Source organism: Piliocolobus tephrosceles, chromosome 6 (assembly GCF_002776525.5).
Source record: "Piliocolobus tephrosceles isolate RC106 chromosome 6, ASM277652v3, whole genome shotgun sequence".
Taxonomy (NCBI): Eukaryota; Metazoa; Chordata; class Mammalia; order Primates; family Cercopithecidae; genus Piliocolobus; species Piliocolobus tephrosceles.
Window position 1 is genome coordinate 109,128,032 of NC_045439.1, and position 18,297 is coordinate 109,146,328.

General features: G+C 36.2%; 1 protein-coding gene across 7 annotated transcripts in view; it reads right to left on the minus strand.

The window, feature by feature from the left end:
* TCF12 (transcription factor 12) overlaps positions 1-18,297 on the minus strand; it is a 423,136-nt gene that overhangs the window by 108,014 nt on the left and 296,825 nt on the right. For all 7 annotated transcript variants that reach the window (XM_023228653.2, XM_023228652.2, XM_023228651.2 and 4 more), the window contains one exon: positions 17,486-17,550. In XM_023228653.2, the coding sequence (XP_023084421.1) occupies positions 17,486-17,550 (65 nt within the window). The remainder of the gene's footprint in view (positions 1-17,485; positions 17,551-18,297) is intronic.

Genomic DNA, 18,297 nt, shown 5'->3' on the forward strand with positions numbered 1-18,297 from the left:
AAGTCTGCAGGGTGGTGAAGATAAGTCTGTTTGCTTAATAAGGTAAAGACAAACTTTCAGATGAGTAAAAGTTAGCCAGTGAGCTATTTTGTCAAAGAAATCAAACAGCAGTCATAATAAGGGCTAAGAGAGGAACGAAATAATCTAAATGATGAAAAGGAAGTGTATTTCCTATATTTCTAAAAGTAGACTGCAAGTCTACACAAATACTGATGTTCTGGAAACAGCACTGCTTTTGGAGTTAGGTATCCTGAGTCCAAATCCTGACTGGTAATCTTGGGCAAATTATCTAACATTAATGAGTCTGTTTCCCTCTTCTACAAATAGCTCATGAGGTTGTTGGGGGAAGTAAACAAGGCCTAAAAGTAAAAGTATACAGCACAGTTATTGGCTCTAGTTAATACAAAAAACTCAGCTTCATTTTTTTCTTTCACCATTAACTCACTACATTCTAAACATTACAAAATAAATAAGATGAATATTTTTATTCGGTTTCCTGGGCATAAACATTTTGTCTTAAGTAAGAGATCTGAGATTTCAGGCAATCTTGTCTGCCCTGAGTCCAAGTTGACTGGGTTACAACTCCCAGTGGCTATGGTAAGAAAGGATGTTGGAAACAGGCAAGAGAATAGGGGCAGAAATGACAGATCCCTAGAGAGGATCGACAGATGCTAAATCCAAAGAGGGTGTGACAGATTCAAGCAGTATCAATTAAGATCAAGAATAAATAGGAAAATATCAACTCATTCTCAAATGATTTAGCAGAAGTGTGTGCATTTGTGTATATAAAATCACATGCAGCACACAAACATATATTCATACACGCAGAGTGAGTAGAAAGAAAAGGAATGTGTATACACAAATGTGGTGAAATGTTAACTGATGTCTCTTGATGAAGAGCACACGGATGTTCATTGCATTATTCTTCAACCTTTTCTGTGGGTTGGTAACTTTTCAAAATAAAAAGTTGGACTAAAGAAGAATAAAATATTGAGGACTCCCTAGTACACTTTCAAATGTACCATCTCATTTAGGATTTACAGCAATCTTAAGCATTATATAGATTTCATATATCACAATGATAACAAGTAGTGAAACCCTAATTTGAATCTAGGTCTGCTCAGAAAGCTCTTTCCTCAATACAACAAGACTTCTATAGTAACTCGGGAACATGTATTATTTTTAAGATTGTTAACTTGAAAACAAGTAAGTGATTTATAAATGAACTTGTGGATTAAAATCCTAAGGCTGAGATGCCTACAGAACACATATTGGCAGATTTTTTATCTATGCAATAGTAAAGAAAGAAAAAACGAGAACAAATATTTTTTAAGGAAAAAACAAGCTTACTTGCTACCAGTTTTAGTGTTGATAAACCTTTTTCCTCACTATAGACAAATCTGGATACGTGGTTAGGAAAAGCCCTGTCTTCTTGTTCCATAGTGAATACTAATGCCAAAAAAGATGCAAAGGTTACACTTCACTCAGCTGTCCTAATCAACAGAAATAACCATTTTCTTCTGTTTAATCTGTATCATGATCCATATGATTAGGCAAAGTAAATATAGAAAAAATAGTTTCTTTTTAAGAATACAAAACCATATTTTATCGTGTTAATTAAAATGAATCATTCAGTACTCTAAGAAATACAAAAAGTTTAAGAAAAAAATTTCTCCACAAGGACTTGACAATCTACAAAATAATATTTAACAAACCAAGGAAAAAATACAATTAAAAAATCAAGTGCTAAACTATAAAAGCCTAAGATTTTGATATTCTAACACTAAGAAAATAATATATTTTTCTTTATTTGATTCTTCATTTAGGCAACACTTAAATGCACATAAACTATTTTTTCTTTTCCTAAAATAAAATTAGATATCAGCTCATATTATTGATTTTTCTGTCTTCATGAAATAAATGAGAAGCATTATTGATTACTACTGATCTTGTCCTGGAGGTATCTCTGGCAAAAAGAATACAGAAATATCCCAGAGGATACAGAACTAGGCAAAGCAGTTTTATTGTGCCAAGCTATCTTATCCAAGAGAGAATTAGTATTCTGAAATTACATAGTATGAATGTCTTAACATATTTTTGGAAAATAATCTTTTTTACAGTCATCTAGACTATCTTTTATAGAAAGATATGTATATCTAAAATATCTAAAATATAGAGATAGTCATCTAGACTATCTTTTATAGACTATCTTTTATAGTCTAGATTACTATCTCTATATTTTAGATATATATATTCTCTGTGAAAAATACATCAATACTAGAGAATAATTAATAAAAGGTTATCTCCCAAAACACTAATGCAGCCTAGATGACTGGCCTAGATTATGTGATAAAATCTACAATAAGTAAGTTATATTTTGAATTACATATGACACACCTCTAGCCTGTGAACAAAATTTCCAATTTTTAAAACTAAGGAACTGTAACAGCCTATGTGATACATATATTTTAAGTTTTTTCTCCCTCTTCACCTGTAAGAAATAGCCTAATTTCCAGATGTGAACTTGATGATTATAAGACTTGGTGGTGATAATGAACGAAAAGTAAATTAAATGAATAAAGTAGTAGGTAGACTTGGCCAACATCCTTTATTAATGGGAACTCTTGTTAATTATATTAGAAGGTACTCTAAATATGATTTTGTAGGAAGATGGAAGAATATCCTATGTAAAATGGTGCTGTTCAGTAAGCTAGGAGGATTCAGAATTACACTGCAATAATTTGGATAGTCTTTATTCTCAAAAGGGAAAATAAACTAGGCACAGTGGTATGCACCTGTAGTTACAGCTACTTGGGAGGGTGAGGCAGGAGGACTGCTTAAGCCTCAAAGTTTGAGGCCCGTCGGGGCAACACAGTGAGACCAAAAAATAAAAAACAAACAAACAAACAAACAAAAAAAACAGAAAGGGAAAATTAAGTATTGAAAAACAGACTTGCTTTCCCAGAACTGAGTTTTGTTAAATGGTTTGGCTTAAACGCCAAGCCACTCATAACTTCACATCAAATAAGGGCCTAATTAACCCTAGGTCAAAAATTATTAGCATCATTTTATGATTAAGATTTAGAAGTACTAACCTATTAATTTATTTAAGAAAATTAGATGGAGAGTACCTAATATGTTATACTCACATATCTCAAAAAATTTAAAATATCGGTATGAATTCATGGAACCTCTGCTGTGTTATTAAAGAATTCTACAGGCTTCCTTAATTTCAAACCTATCTTATACCCCTGAAATGGTATGCAGTTTTAAATATATAAAGGCAAGCAGCTATTCAAAAGATTTACCTTTTTGGGGAGGGAGTATGTGGAAATTAAAGGAATAGAAAGGTATAAAGCACAATTATAACAGAATACATAAACTGTTAAGATTTCACAGATTCTTTATGCTATAGTACCACGTTTCTTTTGTCACTGAGGGATCAAGAAACAAAATTGTTCTAAGAGCAGAATTATTACAGTATTCCATATTTGCAGTTGTTCTAATTTCGAAAAATCACTGTGTTTTAGCTGTAAATCCATTTGAAGTTTCAGAGATTATGACAGAGTAACCCAAGAATGATAAAGAAGCCTCTTACCCCAAGTCATAATTAAATCAAAATCAAAGGGTGAGGGGAACTCAGGGCAAAAAAATAAATGTTGGGCTTTAATAATATTTCAGTCTTTGTTAACTTTCTACAAATGATTAAAAAAACTAACACATTTCAAATTTGGAAAATATCGCCATTTGTGAAATAATTGTATTATGATGCAAATTCATTTACATTGAAATTTCAGGGATATGTTTGCAATTAGCAGCATGTTGTTAAAGAATTCTATCCTGAGAATCTCATTAGATAGTGATGCAAACTACAGTTATCATTCTGAGAACAAAGGGATCTTGAATGAGTAATCAATAGCAACTGGCAGAAAATGAGACATTAATTATGATCCTCTCTAGTGTTTTGTTTAAGACAAGATTTCATTAAATGCTTTGTGCAACCTGAATAGTTCTAAGTCATTACTAACACTTTGGACAATATATTAATTTGCAGGAGGAATGAGGGGGGAAACAGAAAAACAAAAGTGAAAGAAAACCTGAGATGCTTCTAATCCTTTCCTAGGTCAATAAAAAACCACCAGCCACCACTAGCCAACTGTTACACTGGTTCTTTTACAAATCCCAAATCTTATAATCTCAACATAGCCTCTTGAAAACTTAATATTGTCTATACTTAAAGTATCATGCAAGTTTGAGAAGATAATGACAGTCATCCATCAAATGTATCCTGCGAACGAAATCAGCCCAATCTTTTAAAAAAATTGCTTTTTTTTTGAGACGGAGTCTTGCTTTGTTGCCCAGGATGGAGTGCAATGGCACGATCTCGGCTCACTGCAGCCTCTGCCTCCTGGGTTCAAGCAATTCTCCTGCTCACTGCAGCCTCTGCCTCCTGGGTTCAAGCAATTCTCCTGTCTCAGCCTCCCGAGTAGCTGGGACTACAGGTGTGCACCATCACGCTTGGATAAATTTTTTTTGTATTTCTAGTAGAGATGGGGTTTCCCCATGCTGGCCAGGCTGGTCTTGAACTCCTGACCTAGTGATCTGCCTGCCTCAGCCTCCCAAAGCGCTGGGATTATAGGCATAAGTCCTGTGCCCAATCAGCCCAATCTTTCTAGCTTAAAAAAAGAAAACAAACTACGCATGTAATACTACAGTGCTAAAACGTGATAATCTAGCAGTTTCAGTTTCCTAATCTTCAATTACAAGTCGCAATAGGAAATTTTACCATCTTAATTTTTCTTTTTCACTAATTTTTTTTTCCTCAACTTCCCTCCCAAATCTTTTATCAGCCAATGAGAAGATATCACAGTAGAGCGATCCGGGATGTAGATCACTAAAGACAGACTTCTTAGAAATAAAAGAAATATGAAGAGAACAAGCTAAATGTCATTTTAATATATCCAATATTTAAATAATTACATATATGCAATAAGAATGACTTTCCTTTAGGAATGTATAGGCTTCCATAAAAAGTTCAACTTCCAAAAATGCTATAGGAGATTTTTTGAAAGCAGAGTCTTACGAGGTTAGTAGTGAGCATATTCTAAGTATGTCTACTTCAAAGTGAGTTTTTCTGAATGTCTGAATTTATTACTCTCTTATTAAAAAGGGCTAACTGAATGTTTTCCTATGTGTTACCAGTATGCCTTTGCGGCTTTTCTTTAATGAATACAAAAAAGCCAGCTGTGTGAGGTACTAACATTAGAAGAACAGGAGATGAAATCTTACTTCTCTTTGGTATTTGTGGAAATGGTGTTATGTAGTCCTACTATTTTTAGAAGAGTTCTAATACTTTGAAGTCATTCTTTTTCTCTTTAATACTAGCTTTAACATGGAACAACTAAGTATCCTCTCTTCTCAATTCCTTGCATTTTCGTAAGTATAATTAAGAGTAAATAAACCCCAATATAGTATTAGGCATATAGTTAGGCATGCAGTACTTCATAAACTGAAAATTACACACTGGACATCTTCAAAACATTAAACTTTTTAGTTTAGAAAATTTCATATACACAAAAGTAGGAAAAAGAAGTACAATTAACCGTCATGTTAATTGTATCACCCAGCTTTGACAGCTGTCAACCAGCTTTGACAGCTAGCTGTCAACATTCTGTTGTTCCTGCTTCATTTGTTCTGCCATCTCCTACCCCTTGTTACATGCTCCAAAACTGACAATAATCCTTTATCATGTAATAGCCAGTATGTGGTCACCTCTTTTTTCTGTTTTGAGACGGCATCAAATCTCTACCCATTATTTAATAGGCTCTTTTCTCCTGAAATAAGTTTATGAAAGAATAAATGGACTTTCTGAAACTGCTTCCAAAGAGCACTAAGTATCATCAAAAGTATAACCATCAATTTTCATGGAGAGAACAGAAACAAAGAAACAATGAATGCAGCCTGGGAAACATGGCAAAACCCCGTCTCTACCTAAAAAATATAAAAATTAGCCGACTGTGGTGGCACATGCCTGTAGTCCCAGGAGGCTGAAGTGAATTACCCAAACCTGGCAGGTCGAGACTGCAGCGAGCTGTGATCACACCACTGCACTCCACCCTGGGTGACAGAGTGAGACCCTGTTTCACAAAATAAATAAATAACTAAATAAAATAAAAATAAAAGAATGAATGAAGCTTTTTCCCTGCCAAGTAAGCCCTGCATAATCCAACACTCTCTCTCTTTCTCTGGCATTTTAACAAAAATAGGACACTGCAAGTGGCTACTGACTGGGCACGGTGGCTCATGCCTGTAATCCCAACACTTTGGGAGGCTGAGGCAGGTGGCTCACCTGAGGTCAGGAGTTCGAGAGCAGCCTGGCCAACATGGCGAAACCCCATCTGTACTGAAAACACAAAAAGTTATCCGGGTGTGGTGGGGGGAGCCTGTAATCCCAGCTACTCAGGAGGCTGTGGCAGAATTGCTTAAACCTGGGAGGCAGAGGTTGCAGGGAGCTGAGATCATGTCATTGCACTTCAGCCTGGGCGACAAGAGCGAGACTCCATCTCAAAAAAAAAAAAAAAAAAAAAAAAAGTGTCTATTGCCTGATACTCCAAGATTAGACTTTCTTTCCACAAAACAACTATGTTCCAAAAAACCCAGGAAACGCAGATCACTTCGCAGGCAGCTGATGGCCTGTGAGCCTTACTTATACGCTCTTTCCTAGATTACATGGTTCAGATTCAAAAAACATTTTCTCAGTGCCTACTGTGTGCCGACTAGTGTGCATGTATGTCCCTTTCACATGCTACCTTATGAGTCAATCATCTCTGGATAGCTTTCACATCAATCCAAGAGCTAGTCTTATGTTTTCTTAATCTTCGTGACTCCAACAATTGCCTAAATCACCAATCTACTCCCCAAAGGAGGACTAGATTGTTAGCCCTGGAAACCACTTGACTTGTGAAATCTGCAAGTCCAATATTCAACTCTTTGACATAACCTCCTATTCTTATAGAGCCATTATTCTCTTATTACTTACTGCACGTGTTCTTTCACTGCATAACAACCAATATCTTGACCTTTTTTCCAGTCACAAAGTTTAATCATGGCTTCATTTCCTTCCTTTGAAACCTGGTCTATTACTTTAACCATTCTCTTATCACTAAATCAATTCTCCTATCCTTCTAATATTGACCAGTTATGAAATCTTGGGAAAATTATATAACTTCTTGAGGCTTCAGGTTCCTCAGCAATCAAATGGGAGGAATAATAATAACTGATGCAACAGCAGCAACAATACCACCATTTGAGTATGTGGGGACTAAATGAAATTATGCTTATAGGGTCAAGTGACTGATACATGCTAGTTATTACATAGTATCATCACTGCTAACCTATCTCACTGGCCTGCAATCCTGATCACTATATTGATTCAACCATTTGCTGACTGTGCTTACACATGTAGTTTGCTGGGTAGTATTAGAATAAAAGTTGAAGCACATACACAACCATATAGGTTAGTGTCAACAGTAATTTCTGGTCACCAACCTCAGATGGATCATCAATACCATTTGGAAAGTCTTTTACTTGTCACTAGAGAGTTCATGGAATTGAGGAACATTTTAAGGTCTTCTACTTCTTTTTCTTTAGAGACAGGATTTCATTCTGTCACCTAGGCTGGAATGCAATGGTGTGATTATAGCTCACTGTAACCTTGAACTCCTGAGCTCAAACAATCCTCCTGCCTCCACCTCCAGAGGAGTGGGAATACAGGCATGCAACACCATGCCCCTTTTAAGGTCTTTTATTTCAATCGAACAACAGGTACTGTAATCTCTCTATTATAAAATACCAGTAAAGTGGATGTGTACCCTCTGCTTGGAAACAACCAGTGAGAGGAAAGTCATTTATCTACCAAGGTTTAATATTCTACCCCATTAACAGCTCAACACATGATAATATTTCTTTTTAAAACTAAGCTGAAATCTGGAATGCTTAATTTCTACCCGTTGTCCAACTTTTTAACCTTCAAAGTTACAGAAAAGTTGAATTATGCTTCAAAAACTTAAAAGATGCTCTTCATGTTACTTGAGTAACTAACTTCTTAGTTCTCTGAATGAGTTGGTTTACGTATGCCTGTTCTGAAACACGTTTGCTCAGAATAGAATATAGTACCAACTTTCTTATTCTAAATACTATGTTTCTAATAATTCTGTCCAAGACTGAGGCTACTATTAGGTTTGTTGTTACATAAAGATCAAAATTGCAGTTTACAACAACTAGTTTTAATTAATCCTCTTGGAGAAACAGCAGGCCAGTGTAATCATGTTACAAAGCAGAAATGATCTTGTTCTTGACATTACCATAGAACAAAAGTCTAGAAGGGACTGGAAACTTGTTAATTCACTGTACTTAAACTTCCTGTCATGAAGAGAAAAACTGTAGAAGCCTTAGGTAACCTTACAGAATTCTAGAAATCCCTTTTTTTTTAAGAGACAAGATCTCGCTCTGCCACCCAGGCTGGAGTGAAGCAGCATGATCATAGCTCATTGTAACCTCAAACTCCTGGGCTCAAGTGATCCCCCTCAATCACTTGAGTGATCAGCTTCCTGAGTAACTAGGACTACAGGTGCACATTACCACCTGCAGTTAATTTTTAATTTTAATTTTTTTTTTTTTGTAGAGATAGGAATCTTGCTAAGTTACCCAGGCAATTTGAACTCCTGGCCTCAAACAATCCTCCTGCCTCAGCCTGGAACGCTTTATATATCCTGGATATCAGTCCTTTGTTAAACATACGTTTTGCAAATACTGGACTTCTGGACTGTGGTGTGTCAATGTATTTTTTTTTTTAACCTATGTCTTTTGATAAGCAGAAGTATTTAGTTTTTGTTTTGTTTTCTTCCCCTAAAGAGACAGGGTCTTGCTATGTTGCCCAGGCTGGCCTTGAAATCTATAACCCAATTCAGGAAGAACTAACATCTAAGTGACAGTAAGCCTTCCAACAGATGTTTTCACTGTTGACGCTTTTCCATCTTCTGTTACATTTTTCCCTCAGTATTTCATGCTTTTGGATACTACTATAAGCAGTACTATTCTGTTAATTTTATTTTCTAATTTTCACTGCTAGTGTACAGAAATACAATTAATTTTTTAGATTCACTTTGTATCCTATGATACAGCTAAAAGTACTATTTATTTTTAGAAGTTTTCTTGATGATTCTTTAGGATTTCCTATGTACACAAAAATCAGCAAATTCAACTTATTCCTTTCCAATTTCTATGACCTTCTTTCTTGTCTTCATACACTGGCCAAAACATAAAATGGTGAGAACAAAAATTCTTTTTTTTTTTTTTTTTGAGACGTAGTCTAGCTCTTTTGCCCAGGCTGGAGTGCAATGGCGCGATCTCGGCTCACTGCAACCTCCGCCTCCCGGGTTCATGCCATTCTCCTGCCTCAGCCTCCTGAGTAGCTGGGACTACAGGCACCTGCCACCATGCCTGGCTAATTTTTTGTATTTTTAGTAGAGATGGGGTTTCACCATGTTAGCCAGGATGGTCTTGATCTCCTGACCTCGTAATCCGCCCATCTCAGCCTCCCAAAGAGAACAAAAACTCTTACCTTGATGCTGACATTAGGTGGAAAGCATTTAGTCTTTTATCACTAAGTATGCTGTTAGCCATATATTTTTCCATGTTTGTCTTTTATCAAATTGAGGCAGCTACCTTCTATTAGCTTGCTGAGAGATTTTATCGTGAGTATTCAATTTTGTCAAACACCTTTTCTGTATCTATAGAAATGATCATATTGTTTTTCTTCTTGATTCTGTTATAATGTGGTGAACTAAATACATGGATTTTCAAATCTTAAACCAAACTTTCACTTCTGATACAAACCGCACGTATTGTTTGAGTATTGCCAGGATGTTGCTCACCTGATAAAAAGAGCTGAGAAATGTTCACTCCTCCTGTTTTCTAAACTAACTTGTATAAGATTGGTATTATTTTTTTCCTAAGCATTTGAAAGAATTAATCATTTGAAAGAAGCCATATGACACTTATGCTTTATTTGTGGGAAGGTTTTTGACATGAATTTACTTTCATTAACAGATATTCAGGCCAGGTGCAGTGGCTCACGCCTGTAATCCCAGAACTTTGGGAGGCTGAGGCGGGGGGGATCATAAGATCAGGAGTTTGAGATCCGCCTGGCCAATATGGTGAAAATACAAGAATTAGCTGGGCGTGGTGGCAGGCACCTATAGTCCCAGCTACTGGGGAGGCTGAGGCAGGAGAATTGCCTGAACCCGGGAGGCAGAGGATGTAGTGAGCCGAGATAGCGCCACTTCACTCCAGCCTGGGCAACAGAACGAGACTCCATCTCAAAAAAAAAAAAAAAAAAAAAAAGATAAACATCTATTCAGATTTTGTTTCAATTTGTCTCCTTTTGGTAAGTATTTTCCAAGAAATTCATTTATTTAATCCAAGTTGTCAAATTTACTGAATTAAGTTATAATGTTTATTATATTCTTAATGTGTATATGATTCATAGCAGTAACCTCTCTTTCATTCCTGGTACTGATAATTTGTGTTCTTGTTCCCCTCTCCTCGTTAACTGATCTAGCTAGGGGTTAACCTTATGATTTATTTCAAATACCCAAATTTTGATTTTGTTAGTTTTTTCTATTACATTGATTTCTGCTCTTACTTGTAGTATTTCCTTCTTTCTATTTATTTTGGGTTTACTTTGTGCTTCTTTTTCTAGCTAAGTTCTTAGGGTAGAACCTAGGTCATTCACTGTACATCTTTTCTAATATAAGCATTCAAATGTACATTTTCCTTCCAGACACTCGTTTAACTGCACCAACATGTTTTGTTATCATATTTTCATTATTATTCAGTTAGAAATACCTTCTGAATTTCCTGTGGTTTCTTTTTAAAATGATGGGTCATTTAAACATGTTGCTTAACTTCTGAACATTTGGTGTTTTTCTAGATATCTTACTGACATTGCTTTTGGAGACAGAGTCTTGCTCTGTTGCCCAGGCTGGAGTGCAGGAGTGCAATAACTGCTCACTGCAGCCTTCAACTCCTGGGCTCAAGCAATCCTCCTGCCTCAGCCTCCTGACACCACACCTGACTAGTTTTCTTTTTTTTTTTTCCTTTTTAATTTTAGTAGAGACAGAGTCTAACTATGTTGCTCAGTCTGGTCTTGAACTCCTGAGCTCAAGTGATCCTCCTGAATCTGCCTTCCAAAGGGCTGGGGTTACAGGCATGAGTCACCACACCCAGTCTTACTGACTTCTAATATAACTTTGCTTTTTATTAAACTTTTATTGTATATTCAGGGGTACATGTTCAGGCTTATTATATAGGTAAACTCGTGTTGGGGTGGGGGGGTTGTTGTACAGGTTATTTCATCACCCAAGAGGTAAGCCTAGCACCCAACAGTTATTTTTTCTGATCCTCTCCCTCCTCCTACCCTCCACCTACAAGGAGGTCCCAGTGTCTATAGTTCCCCTCTTTGTGTCCCCGAGTTCTAATCAGACTTCTTATTTAAGTCTTTTGTGTCCAAAGAACATACTTTGTATGGTTTCAAACCTTTCCAATTTACTGACACTAGTTTTATGGACCAGCATATGATTCCAGCCTGTTAGTGTAATGTGTGCCCCTGAAAGGAACTTATGTTCTTCAGTTGTTGTATGCAGAGTTCTATACGTATCATTTAGGTCAAGGTTGTCGATAACTAGTTAATTTTGTTCTACATCTTATATTAAGTTTTTTGTCTAGTTATTCTGCAAACTGCTAAGACAGAAGTATTCAATTTTAAAAGTATGATTGTCAATTTGTTTATCTTTCTCTTTATCAATTTTTGTTTTGCTGCATTTGTTTTGAAGCTTTCTTATTAGGTGTATACATATTTATCATTGTTATGTCTTTCTGATGTATCAACTCTTTTATTATTTTACTATTATAAATGTCTGTATATGATACTGGGTATAACAGGAAAAAAGAACAAGGAAAAACCAAATTGTATAAGCTTATTTCCAAACAACTAAGAGTTAAGTAAGGTACAGTTTTTAAAGTTGTCATTTTCTCAAGGGTGTAATATCTGAACTCAGATGAAACTTCACAGTTTCTGAAAAAAACCAAGACCCTGCCATCTTCTACATTTAAATACTTAGGGAAAAACTTATCAAACTACTTGAATAAATATGTGCTTAAGAGATATAAATGAAAAACTTTGTTCTACTGATAAAGGATTTTTCACTTAACTAGTAGTTTTTAAAGTAATATACCTATTGTTAATAAAGACGCCGGCTTCTATGCTCTGTGTTTGATCAATAAAAAAATTTAATTGCAGAATGATCTATCAGTGTTTCCAGTAATACTGTGACATGAGTTTCTTTTTAATGGCTCATCAGTTAATGTGATTGCTGTGAATGTAATATGAGGACACTCATTTAGCAACATATTATTACATCATCTTAACATGAAGTAAGGCCCATCAGGCATTATTAAATTAGTCTGAATTTTGCAGTATGTCAGCAGCATTTTATGTACATTAATAGCAGAGTTAATGCCCCTTGGGGGATTCTGTTGAAGAAAAATGGTTTCAGCGTGGTGTTTGGGTATCATTTTGGAGTCACTATTTGTATTTCCTTGGATTTGCTTTGTCGCTTGTGAATAGGTAACACAAAATGGCAGCGTTAAAGTGTATTTTTTGTCCCTCCTCTGACTCATTATAATAAACACTGTTTGGAATACATGTTTTTCTTTGAATAGTTTGTCCTTGCTGCAGAATAATCTTTCCACTCTGCTGAATTTTAGGCTTCCTCTCTGGGGCTCACAAATTGCTTCTACGAATTCTTAAAAAACAAAAAGGTATCTTTCTGTCATTTGAATATCCTTAAATCTTGTATATAGCAATATTGTTATTTTGAATCAAACATTCTAGTAGCCTTGTTCTTCTCTTTTCCATAGACCTTCCTGATCTCTCCAAAATATTTATAAACTGTTTGTCAAACAGCAATCATATAGTTTCCTCTAAGGATAACTCCTATTGGCTTATACAGAGGAGTTGGCATGTACAGAGGAGTTGGGTTTCTCAAAGCACGAACTCTAGTCCATGTGAATCAAAATCTCCTGGACATTCGTTAAAAATTTAAATTCCCTCTGGGAGTGGTGGCTCTTGTCCGTAATCGCAGCACTTTGTCAGAATGAGGCAGCAAAATTACTTGAGCCTAGGAATTTGAGACCAGCGTGGGCAACAAAGTGAGACCCCATCTCTAAGAAAGAAAATACAGAAAAATTAGCAGGGCATGGCAGGTGAATGCCTGTAGTCCCAGATAATCAGGGAGGTATATGAAGACCCAAATTACCTTTTGTTATGTGGGCCACATGAATTTAGAAATTTAATATTATGTATTTATTTTTTGAAATGTTTTCACAAGCCCATACACTTTAACTTTCAGAGACCTACTACGTAGGTGGAAGCAGAAACTGCTTATGTTATCTTTCAGATGAAGAAATCAATGCAGAGATGAGACTTGAACCTAGGTCTCTTGACTAAACCTTATATCACTTGAGCTCAGGAGGTCTTGTGAGCGCCACTGTACTGCAGCCTGGGTGACAGAGTGAAACCCTGTCTCAAAAAAAAAAAAAAAAAAAAAAAAAAAAAAAGAATTCCCTATCTCCTTCTCAAACAAATTAAAATGAAGGAAGGTAATAAAGGCACAGAGTTGAAACCTGAGGAATCCCTATGCTGAAGTATAGTCATATAGCCAAAACACTCTAGCATGAGTTTAGGTTTCCCACTTGCTAGATATGTAACCTTAAGCATAATACCTTACGAGAATCTCTGTTTACTACTCTGCAAAATGAGTTGTTGTTAAAAGAATTAAATGTGATTATGTTTAGTTCAATGGCTAGTTCAGTTAGTGCTCAGCAAATGGTAGCAAATGTTATTAGAGTGCTACACATTTAGATTTAAAATAAATGTCTTTTGATATGAGAATTAAATCTGGTACAAACGCACATTAATCCTTGGTAGAAACTGTTAAGATTCCCCTTTGCAAAACTGGACAATTACATTAATAGAACTTATTGCTGACTCTAACTAAACAGCAATATCTTTGCCAAGAGGGTATAAAAATGTTAAGTGAAAACATTTGAACATAATAAAAACATTAATATAAGCATGGACTATGATTTTAGATGTAGCTGTGGTCTCAAAAAGCTTACAATAGTGTTTTCTTCCCAAGTTTAGCAGTAACATTAACATTTGACCAGTGGCTCTCAAACATTTAGGTATCTTAAAAATAATATTAAAGATCCAAAATATCTTTTGTTATGTGGGTTACATGAATTGAGAACTTTAGAATTATGTATTTATTTTTTGAAATGTTTTCATAAGCCCATACAGTTTAGCCTTCAGAGATCTACTAAGTAGGTGGAAGCAGAAACAGCTAATCCTATCTTTCAGATAGAAATCAGTGCAGAGATGGGACTTGAACCTAGGTCTCTTGACTCTAAACGTTTTGTCTTACCCCCCTCAACTGACATTTACTGACCTTCTACTGTATGATCAGGAACTGAGAAGAGCACTTTCATACATCTGATAAGTAAACAAATTTGTTATGGTTATAAGGTATTCTTATACTATGAGAATACACATAAGATTCAACACTGCCTAACTAAGCTGCTGTCTTATATTTAAGATGAAGATAAAAAGACTTTCAAGGCCCTGAAGCAGGGTGGCAGACAAGTTAACTTAATGATATGTCACAGAGGCAGTCTGCAGAGCTTGTAAGCTTAAACCTACACGATTCTTTGTAGTACTTTTATCAATCATTCATTGTCCAAATGATATAACTTAGTTTGGGTATTTATTTATTTATTTTTGAGATAGAATCTTCCTCTGTTGCCCAGACTGGAGTGCAATGGTGCAATCTCAGCTCACTGCAACCTCCGCCTCCTGGGTTCCAGCAATTCTCCTAACTCGGCTTCCCAAGTAGCTGGGATTATAGGAGCCTGCCACCATTCCCCGCTAATTTTTGTATGCTTAGTAGAGACAGGGTTTCGCCATGCTGGCCAAGCTGGTCTCAAACTCCTGACCTTACGTGATCCGCCCGCCTTGGCCTCCCAAAGTGCTGGGATTACAGGTGTGAGTCACTGCGCCCGGCCGCAACTTAATTTTTAAAATTTTGTTGTACTCTGAAGAGATTCAGAAGAGTGATGCTTAGGTGGCCTACAAAACTCACACAATGAGTACTAATAGCCAAGATCAGAAATTAGATCCACAGCCTCCAGTTTAAGTCATTTATGAACTAAAATTCAGACTATGAAATTCAAACAGTAACTTGTATCTTAAAAAAGAATGAGTTCTGATATCAACTATGAATTGCAGAAATGTTACAATCACCAGTCCACATCTGATATGGAACAAAAAAGAGGGTATTTTGATTTTCATCAATGGAGATTGCTAAAACGATACAGAATAAATTGTGTATCTTAGTTGGCCTTAAAGTACTGTTACCTTTGAAAGAGGTCAGAAAGGTACCTTAATGGAGGCTAGATGTTCAACTGCTGCTTTTCTATTTTTTCCTGTGATATGAATAAGCACTTACATTCTTTGGTTCTCTGCAATTTTTAACTAGGCATGATCGGTATGCTGGTAAATGTTTAACAACTGTTTAAGAAAATGGAAGCCCTGAATTGTAACATTTTTGGATTTCCACAGTGTAAACACTTCCTTGATGGCCATTTTTTTGTTTTTATTTTTATTTTTAGAGATGCAGTCTTACTACGTTGCCCAGGCTGGAACTGTACTACTGGGCTTAAGTGAACCTTCTGCTTTGGCTTTCCAAGTAGCTGGGACTACAGGTATGCACCACAGTGCCTAGCTCATAATAATCAATTTTAAGATACCAGTGTGATGTCAACCATGCTTGCTAAATTCCTAAAAGTTTAACAGATTTGGCTCTTGTGAGCTAGTAAGAGCTGGTAAAGCAAAACACTGGCTATGACACAATGCTAATCTATATATATTTTAAATGACTAGGATAAAATAAAGCTAACCATAAATGGAAAATAAAGCAATCATTAGTAACACTAAAACTTTAAAAAACCACTTGGATGAAAATAGAGTAAGACTGCTTGGTCTGAAGCCAAGAAATCTGAGTGTTGGTCCAGTTACTACCCCCAACTCTATGATACTTAACAAATCACTTATTCAGATCATGCCTATTTGACATTAAGGACATGGGAATAGATGATCCTTAATTTTTACAATATATTGATTTTCTCTCTCTCTCTCTCCCTTCCTTTCCTTCTCCCTTCTTTCTCTTCCTTCCTTCCCTCCCTCCCTTTCTCTCTCTCTCTCTTTTAGACAGAGTCTCACTGTCACTCTGGATGGAGTACAGTGGCACAATCATGGGTCACTGCAGCCTTCAACTCCTGGGCTCAAGTGATCCTCCTGCCTCAGCCTCCCAAGCAGCTGTGACTACAGGCATGCACCACTACACCTGGCTGATTTTTACATTTTAAGTAGAGACAAGGTCTCACTATGTTGCCCAGGTTGGTCTCCAACTCTTGAGCTCTAGGGATTCTCCCGCCCCAGTCTCCCAAAAGTACTGGGATTACAGGCGTGAGCCACTGTGGCCAGCCTACTACAATACATTATTTTATAATGGGAAGGTGTATCACAAAACAGGATGTTATGTAAAACTCTCTTAGAGGCACAATTATGAAATATGTATTAAATGGAGTACTATTAGCACAGCAGTTAAAACTGGCTCACATGCCCATGCCTGAAATTAGGGTGGGCCCTCATGTAAAGCATGCAGATGGCAGAAAACAAATTTAATATGTTCTGCCTTTCCTTTCTGTTCTTTTTGGCTTGATTCTGATGGAAATCTGCAGGTGAATTGTGTGTTCAGGATTCTCAGTCTAAAGATATGAGGAAAAAGGCAGAGAAGATGCCCATTAGCAGAAGCACAAAATGCTAGAGAAGGTAGACAGTTGAAACAAAAATTCCAAGTTGGGAGGGTGTGAAGCCTAAAAATTGGTAGATGCAGGACTGAAAACAAAATACTTCCAATATTAATGATCAGTTTGACATTACAGGATATTCAAGCTATGCAGATCAATCATGTATTTTTTATGTACCAGCAATTATGTTTTCTGTGAGAAAATATGCAAAAAAATTTCTCAGAAATGACAGGTATTTTGGAAAGGGGTAGAAAGATAACTGCTACTTTGTTTCCAGTTAAAATGGAGGTGGGTTATGAAAATCTTTGATGATAAAGACAGCCTGGTAAACTGGGGAAATGAAACAATTTTAAGCGGAGAGAGCAAAAAAACAACATTTAGTTACAAATTAAACAAACAGTAGAGAAATAAATTGGATAATTTCTATCTCATCTATTAATAGAGTCTTTATGTGTTTAAAAACCATCTCATTGCTTTTTTTAATCATTAAACTTACTTGACAGCCTGGTAATCCAGTATCTCTGCTGTACAGGGAAAATGAGCCTCTCTCTGATGTTTTTCCTACAAAACAAAGAAATTAACTTTATATAAAACCCCTCATTTATTGACAATCAAAATTCTAGACTATTCATGGTAATTATATTGCAGTTTAAAAATAGAACAAATTAGAAATAAGAGGATACAATCCAATAATTTGTAAAAACTTGCTATCATTTCGGTCAGTCTGAGTCAGATTCTGGGGAGGATGTAGTGACTCACATCTGTAATCTCAGTACTTTGGGAGGCTGAGGTGGGAGGACTGCTTTAGTTCACTAGCTCAAGACTAGCGTCGGCAATAGTGAAGCCTGTCTCTACAAAAAATAAAAAATTAGCATGGTGATACATGCCTGTATTCCCAGCTACTCAGGAGGATGAGGTGGGAGGATCACTTGAGCTACATAAAGTAACATGTAAATACTTTATTTTCAATGCATAGTATTTTAAAACACATTTAAAAGAATGAAAAAGACATTTATACAGCCAACGATATGGTCCATGTACCCACTAGTTAGAATGTTTTCCCATGTTTGCGTCAGATTGAACCTTCTTTCTCTCTCAAAAATTAATACAGTATTGGGCCAGGCACAGTGGCTCACACCTATAATCTCAGCAGTTTGGGAGGTGAAGGCGGGCGGATCATGAGGTCAGGAGATAAAACCATCCTGGCTAACACGGTGAAACCCTGTCTCTACTAAAAATACAAAAAATTAGCCAGGCATGGTGGCACGCGCCTGTAGTCCTAGCAACTCAGGAGGCTGAGGCAGAAGA